General features: G+C 38.9%; 1 protein-coding gene across 7 annotated transcripts in view; it reads right to left on the bottom strand.

Moving 5' to 3' along the window:
• The window catches only part of stpg2 (sperm-tail PG-rich repeat containing 2), a 203400-nt gene that overhangs the window by 192785 nt on the left and 2647 nt on the right, over window positions 1–7968 (bottom strand). For 6 of the 7 annotated variants that reach the window (XR_001310929.1, XM_014017385.1, XM_014017384.1 and 3 more), the window contains exon 3: window positions 3192–3299. Coding sequence is in view for 6 of the 7 variants with exons in the window: in XM_014017385.1 (XP_013872839.1) it covers window positions 3192–3299 (108 nt within the window). In the remaining variant the exon portion in view is untranslated. Of the gene's footprint in view, window positions 1–2407; window positions 2476–3191; window positions 3300–7968 lie in introns of those variants that run through there. The other variant, XM_014017387.1, reaches the window with a different exon arrangement.

The raw sequence follows: 7968 nt of genomic DNA, 5'->3' as shown, positions 1-7968 counted from the left end.
ACACACACACACACACACACACACACACACACACACACACACACACACACACACACACACACACACACACAATACTCGCCTGTTTTGGCCAGAGCCAGTTCCCCAGACGACGATGCTCGGCTCAAATCTTAAATATAATTTATTTGTTGGAATCATGCCAATCATTGATTTGCACTTTCCACTTAAGCATGATGCAGCCTGTGGAAAATTAGTTGCGGGATACTGAAAATTCAGTTAGTAATGCACAGTTGAATTATCGAGCTTTTAGGAAAAAGATGACTTGAATGGGAAAGAGAAGCGAGCAGGGGGGAGTAGCTGCAAGAAGAGGCCGGGAGAAGCGAAGAAAGTGTTTGGAGTATTTCAAGAGACGAAAAGGAGGCAAGCTGTTCCGAGGCCAAACCAAACTGTATGTATTCAAAAGCTGTTGTAAAGATAGGGATTGTAAGCCATCTGTCAAACCAACTCTGCCCCACTGGCTTTGGTAAGGTCTTATTAATGGCCACATGTTCTTTCTTCAGCTGACACACACTGTGCTTTGATGGTACTTTATATGAAAACTGAAAGATTTATTTTTCAGCCTCCTATTGTTCAAACAGCTACAAGAAGATCAGAGCCAAAATCTCAGTGCATTTTGACATCAAATACAATGAYTGTTATTGTAAAATTCACAGCGAGAGTACTATAGCAGTACAAGCAACACCATTCTGGCTTCAAACGAATCCTATTTTTTGTTAAGATCAATTAAGTCAAAAAAGAAAGAGCAGTTAGAGTGGGTGCCTTTAAAGGAAAATTAGGAAAATACCATTTAATACCCAATCCCTTATAATATCAGTAGCAATAAATTCTACAAGTGATTATTTACATTCACTGCATGTGTAGGTGAACCACCTGTGAAAACACTGTTTAGGTATTGGACATTTTTTTAACTTTAATAATCCCACTAATCCCGCAGCATGTCTTCACAACAGTGCTTCAGAGGAGAGGTGGGGTGCGGATTGAGCTCCGGGGAGGAGCTTTGTACAAAAAGGCGGTGCTTTAATGCTCAGGCAGCTCCACATGGCCCCACAGGARATTCAAGGATTTCTCAAACATGCATGAATGAGTCAAAGCAACACCCTGTGTATGTTTCCAATGAAGGAATGACACTATAACATGATTTACAGCTTAAATAATTTTGCATGATACCCCCCTTTAAAGACTCCACAGATAAAATGGYACTGATCCGTGTAAAAAGTCTCACAGACTTTTAAAATGAAACAAGGTGAAAACATAGAGAAATAATCGTAAAATGTTGAACAAATTGTACAGAAATGTCTTGTGAGCTGAAAAAAAAGTCCCAACATTTAACAGAACAGGTAGAGGAGTTGAACAAAGAGAAATCAAATAAAAACCCGTTTTCCAGAAATTATTGGGAAATTGGGATTTCTAAAGAGCAGAAAATACAGGAACCAGAAGATTTCAACTGTTCCTCTCAGACACTTCCCTCCCTTCTTCTTTCCCTCATTTGCTCTCCATCGCTCCAGATAACAATGTCAGAAGGAACCGGACTCACAGGGAGACTAAGATCTAAGAAAACTGTCGACTTAACTGCCAGAAAAATGACTCGTGCACACACACACACACATACACACACATACACACGTGCACAAGTCATGGTGAGCGTCACTGACGGCATCAGAAGGTCGACGCGCTTCCACAGCATGAGGCCAAGGAAATTAGGTCAGAGGAGGCTCTGACACACACAAACATGTTCAAGCACGCTTTAAAAAATATCTCAGATTAGTTGTTCTTAGAAAACTAGAAAATCGTTCATGGTGTTAAAAACCAGAACAGTTTTAATAAATGAAGTGTTGTGCAATGCAGACAAAGCAACCATGAAACTTTACGTCTCCATTTAAGTCAGCAGTTGAATTTCAGATCCACACGKATGTCTGGATTCAAGCTGTGCACGTGTGTGTTGGGCTGATAATTAAAACATCAGTCGGAGAGTTTCACAGGAGTGAACTCTCTGGGTTAAAGCCTCAGAGAAGGAACAGAGTCCTAAAACTACACTTTTTTCAAGCCCTTCATCTTTGCTCCTCAGAGCCTYTTATTACACCCCCCCATCTGAAAAACCCCTTTCAGTCCCAAAGCATCCATTAAACAGGCAAGGAACGCCTCAGTGTCACGGATCTATAACTGATCTTAAGTAGTCCGCATTAAAGTCTCGTCTCCTTTGAGATATTTTAAATTGAATATATCTGCCGTATGCAAATTACGTCTAWAGAAAGTTTCAACAATTCCTTTTGTGTAAAGAATGGGATGGATAATAATGAATAATGGGTTTTATTCTTTAAAATACTTCATTAGCAGATGACACAGATAAAGCGGGGGTAAGAAATCTAAAGTATTTGAGTCCTACCTTATGTCTGACTGTTCAGTTTCAGTGGCTCACAGCGTCAATGTTAGTCATCACTTCATTGCGCATGTGTGTTCCTGTGTAAACAGCAACCTGAGGGTCAGCTGAGTTTGATTGGCATGACCAAAAGAATGTGAAAAAACTAGAAGGAATCAAGGTGCAAAGAATTTTTTGTCTTAAGTCTCAGCTCTTCCACTGTTTATGCTCATTTTAAACTATCATCACCCTRGAAGTTGTTCAAGAGAAAAAATAATGTTTTCTGAAACATAAAGCTGTCCTTGCTGTGATAAAAGACTTAAATCAAGCTTATGTATAAAAACACAAAATGCCCACTCACATACATACATACATACATACATACATACATACGTACTGTACATACATACATACATACATACATACATACATGGGCTAAAAAACACACGAAAAGGAGTGAATATTAAATTTGAACCTTACTTGTTTGAACTCAGATGCTTCTTGTCCATTTTTGGCTAAATAAATGATCAGATCACATTTCTTTTTGTCAAGGTCAGCTTAGTTGCTGTAAAAACTAAAAAAAAAAAAATCAGCCTGAAGTTTGGTGGCAGCAGCCACATAGCAAGTTATGTAAATGAAAACATTGTGTATTTAAATATGTTGCTGAGGTTCTGGAGTTAAAATGCTAATGAATGTGAGCTAAAACAAAACTACAATTGTAACAAACCCTGGAGGACACATGCATTTGTATCCCACCTGTTCTGCTGAACTTGATTCCTCTGACTCAAAGAAAGAGCTGCATGTGTTTGTTCTGTACCTCAGTCTGTGAGAGGAAGCTCTTGGTGATCTTTGGTAACTCGATGATGGACTGGACCGGCTTCTCAAACAGACCTCTGATATGGTACTGGCCCGGACCAGTAACTCCCTGATGGGAAATGGAGAATGTACAATCAGCCTAAGGTGTAAAAGCTGCTGTTACAAGCTTTAGTAAAATCACTCAGAGCATTTTGTGGTTGTTTCAATTAAGGAAACAAGGAAGGTGTAAGAAGGTGATGAAGATTTTAAGAAAAGAGGAAAAGGGGCTGGAAGTTGTACTGATTTTGCTTTATGTACACCGTGATAAGGAGAAAAAAATTAAGTATTTTGAATGTTAACTAAATGACTACAGCAGAGGGAATTACCGGTAATCAATCAATGTATAAAACTTGTAAAAAGAAACAAAAGCAAGAAAAATATTTAAATTTTCTTTGTGGGTTATTTAGTTGATTGATTTTGTGAAAAGGAACAACTTGGAAGAAAAAGTGATCAGAACATGAATGAATTTTCATGTTTTCTGTCAAAAGAAGTTAAATCACACCTTGTGGCAACTCAAGACTGCAGCAGTAGTTRTAACTGACTCAAATTTGAGTCATGGTGATTTTATATTTATAAATCAGCTTCCAGTTATAATTCAAGCTTTGTTGATACAAAGTGAAATTAATCATCCTGAGAAAATCAAGTTTGTAAATGTGTGAGTAGAATTAGGGTGAATGCAGAAAAGATTTGTGTGTAAGGAAGTGGAGCTACACAAAGAGGACTACTGAAGGGTTCTGGTACCATATGGTTACAGATATAAAGCAGAAATCTAAACTGTAAAGTTTAACGCCCACTACAGGCCAATTTATWCTCAGTCAGAGGTGCCAAACTCTGTTCTCGCAGACGTAACTGTGCAATGACAGAGAGCCGCCTGTGTCTCCACGCTGTCTCCTTTGTGCACAAAAAACGTGACWGTCCTTCCACAAGTTCTTTGACTTTCTTTTTTGTTTTATTTGACGTTTCTTTGTAAATTTTGCTGGAACAGTTGTAAAGATGGCTGTAGTAACAGTTTCAGCCAGCTGCTCCTTCGTGGAGCAGTTGAATGAGGGCAGCGTAGTTCAGCCGTTTTTCTGCATTTAACACGCCCACAAAGTTCTGACCAAATATACCCTGCAAGAAAAAAAAGTTGTGCACAGAACTCTGGGGCAATKTAAGAACAAAAAGATGTTTWAAAAAAAGYGTGATGCTGAAGAGCCAACTCTGTTTTTCTCACTCTGGTCCAGGTGGTGGCCAGGGGTGGCCATGGCCACCACAGGCAAATCTTGGCCACCCCATTGGCCACCCTGCTGTACACACCCCTTACACAGTGAAACAACCTTTAGAGGTGTAATAATCCTTCTGAACAGTTGGTGGCAGTGTTTAACAGTTTGAAACATCAAGTTCTTTCATTGAAGAAGAGTAATGACAAGGAAGTGATGATTTTCTTTTATACAAAACATATGCCTATGTAATCTGACTTTTGTAAATTTTTGGACTTATGGTGACAAATGTGTTTTTGGGGGGGTCATTTTATGCTATGAAGGCTGAATGATGCTCTGTCCCTTTTGGTTATGAGAAGGCCTAACACGAAATCAGAAAAAGTGAAACACCCCTCTAAATTCACTGTTGGTGGTTATCAATATTGCACCTGTTCATTGGGTAAAATTATTAATATTAGTTTTAAAYATGCAGCTGTGCGTCATCATTATTTGGCACAATGACGTGTTACAATTGTGTCACATTAATTAACCTTATCTCAGCTGTAGCAGTGCATTTAAAACAGGATGATGGAACTAGTTTAATGAGTAATTTGTCTCTGAAGTAATTGTTAAATCAAGTGTTTATGTATGTTTAAAAACTTGGTAAAATACACCAGAATGCAGGAAATGGCATCTATTTCGTTCAAAATTTTCGGGGGGAGGACCCCCAGACCTCCCAACAGTCTGTCCCCCCACTTTTAAAATGRTGCCCATGTTTATAAAATAGTCACTGCCTATTAGGACATAAGGAAATGACCAAAACACAAATAGCTACAGAAACTTTCAAGTGAAAATCATGTAATTTTCCTGGCCACCCCTGTGTGAGTAGTGGGCCCAGTCTGGCCACCCTGAGAAAAATGTCTGGCTCCGCCACTGCTCTGGTCAAATCGTGACAATTCAATCACAGGTCAAACTGACCAATCAAAGGGAAGGGGCTGAGCAAGAGTTGGGGTACATAATCTTATGTTAGATTTGTGATCAAATGGTCAAAACAGGGACAAAGTTTGCAACTTTTGAGTCTCACTTTTTAAAATTTTACATCTATAAACAGACACTGACAAAGTATGTTCTTCCTATTCTGTATTATGATGTCCCTTTTTACAAATTACTGCTTACAAATGCACAACGTTGAATTTCTCAGGCCTTTTATCTAACAAGATAATGAGGCCTGATAGAAATCTACAAGCTCTGATTCACAAGCATGGAATCCGAATGACCCAATCTTGAGCCTGCACCGCAAGCAGCACTAGACTTCACACTAACAGGTCTGCAGTAAAGCAGTGAGGAAACAAACACTTCTGACACAGTCCAATGCACATGTCCACTAAAGCAAAACTCAGACAGTTGTTTGGTCTGAGAGGTCAGAGCTGAAGATTGACTACGGCACCCTTTCACTGAAAACGTCTTCCTTATCCTCAAAACCAGACACCGTCTAAGTTAGTGCACACGAAAGCTTTTACAAAGAATGCCTTTCTCATAGAAAAAAAAATATTTTTTTCTTTTCCTAGAATAGCTGTTTTAAGCCCACTTGTGTTTTTTTAGCTCTCAGTGGAATTGCTTAGAGTCAAAACAAATATTTCCCACAACTGTTGAAACCTTAAGGAGACTTGTGCACCACGTTTCTTCAGGCTTTATTTAATGAGTTCATAAAAATCCTTCTGAAAGAATGCTCAAAAATAAAGTCAGAGCCTTGTGGTTGATGGGGAGGCGACAGTGGAGCAATGGTAGGGCAGCCAGCTGATTTTTGATGAAACAAGCTGTTTTCCAAATGTTCACTCACTACATGGTGGTCACCATATGGTAAATTATTTAGTGAATAGGGGACAGCTTAACACTACTTGAATGGAATATATTTTATAACTTAAGTATTCACAGTCAGGTGTTCCGTAAATAAAAAGATAGTTGTGTGTAAAGATACCAATAGATCAGCCATCATATGGTATCAACAATTACACCACATTCAAAGTCACTTGAGTCCCTTTTCTTCCCCACTCTGATGCTTGGTTTGAACTATAAGCTGTCTTCACATCTACATGCCTAAAGGCAATGAGCTGCCGCCATGTGGTTGGCTGATTAGCTGTTTGTGTTAACAAGCAATTGAACAAGTGCACCTAATAAAGTGGTAGTGTATAATGAAATAAAGGACTATTTGAACACAGACATAGATTTGTAAAAATATATTTTTCCTTTTGCAGATTCATTTTCAGTTTTTAGACAACAACAAATCTTTAATTCCATACATTTATCAGGAGTAGTGAATTTCACAAGTATAAGGTCACAGTGAGCCAAAAAGTTCATATTAGAAACTGGTATGTGCAGGTAACAACTATAAGGTGGGTAATCAAACAATGTCAGACAGCGTTGTCAAGTTTTTTTTTAATTTATTTATTTTTGGTCTCCCTCTCCTCCCTCAGTAGCTGTGCTTCTTCCCTGTTTCTAAAAATACCATTGTTTAATTTTTTTTATTTGTTTTGCTCCTCATAACATGAAATTCACAACACATTAAAAATGAACCGAGTTTGAACTTTCCTTTTCTTTTTTACCCAGATAAAGTCTTTATGTGTTTTGCTTTTGTTTGCAGAAACGCACAGAATGATGGTTTGTTATGAGCGGTAAGTTGTTGCCTTTGCAGCGTTGAATTGTTTGTGTGATGAGGATATCCTCTAGAGAGAGAGTTTTTAAATTCTACAGAACCGGAGAAACCTCCGACACAGACTGTCTGCTGATCTCTGGAGGAGTAAAGGTGTTTGTCCCGAGTGTCCCCCTGCTGTGGGAAATGACCCATCTGGTCAGTGTTTGCACATGCAGGAGAGTCTGTGAGCTGAGCTGCCAGGTACTAATGATGAYGGATGGGGGTGCAGCCACCATGTTGGAGAGGGGTGGGGGTGTCTAGATACCACATAAGGTAGATGAAGAAAAAGGATGCACAGAGGGTAAAGTTGCTGATTCAAAGTCGTGGAATAAATTCAGCTCATTAAAACTACTTCTGTGTAGCCATGTTTTATGAAAAAGTAGGTGGGACACCTGCATTCAAATCTCATGTTCTGAGAAAAGAAAAACTTGCACCTAGATTTGAGAAGAGAATAAAAAAAGGGGGAGAACAGGGGGCTTGACAAAAAAACAACACACCTTTCCTCATCAAAACCAGGCCCACATTTCTGAGACTCTCCCTCACTTGTTCTAACCCCTAACGATCGCTGAAACAAGGCATCACAAGGCATTAGTCTGCCAGCACAGTTGAGTTCATATGCAGGTGAGTAACTCCCCTCCACTCATCCCGCCAGAAGCTGCCAGTCTGATTACAGCTAGGTTTTACTGCCCTCTACAGACAATTAGGTGAACTGATGAATTATAAGTACAGAGAAAAAGACCGAACTATTTTAACCATAATAGAATGAACTTCAATAAATCCTAATAGAAAAAAAATCAGCCTGTTTACTTCAACTCTGTTTTCACAGATTCATTTTAAAAACTTTAAAGTTCTGATCTGTTAGAAAATAA

This window comes from Austrofundulus limnaeus, unplaced genomic scaffold (genome assembly GCF_001266775.1).
Source record: "Austrofundulus limnaeus strain Quisiro unplaced genomic scaffold, Austrofundulus_limnaeus-1.0 Scaffold166, whole genome shotgun sequence".
Lineage (NCBI taxonomy): Eukaryota > Metazoa > Chordata > Actinopteri > Cyprinodontiformes > Rivulidae > Austrofundulus > Austrofundulus limnaeus.
The sequence above is the reverse complement of the archived record's forward strand: the minus strand, read 5'-3'. Positions and strand labels throughout refer to the sequence as shown.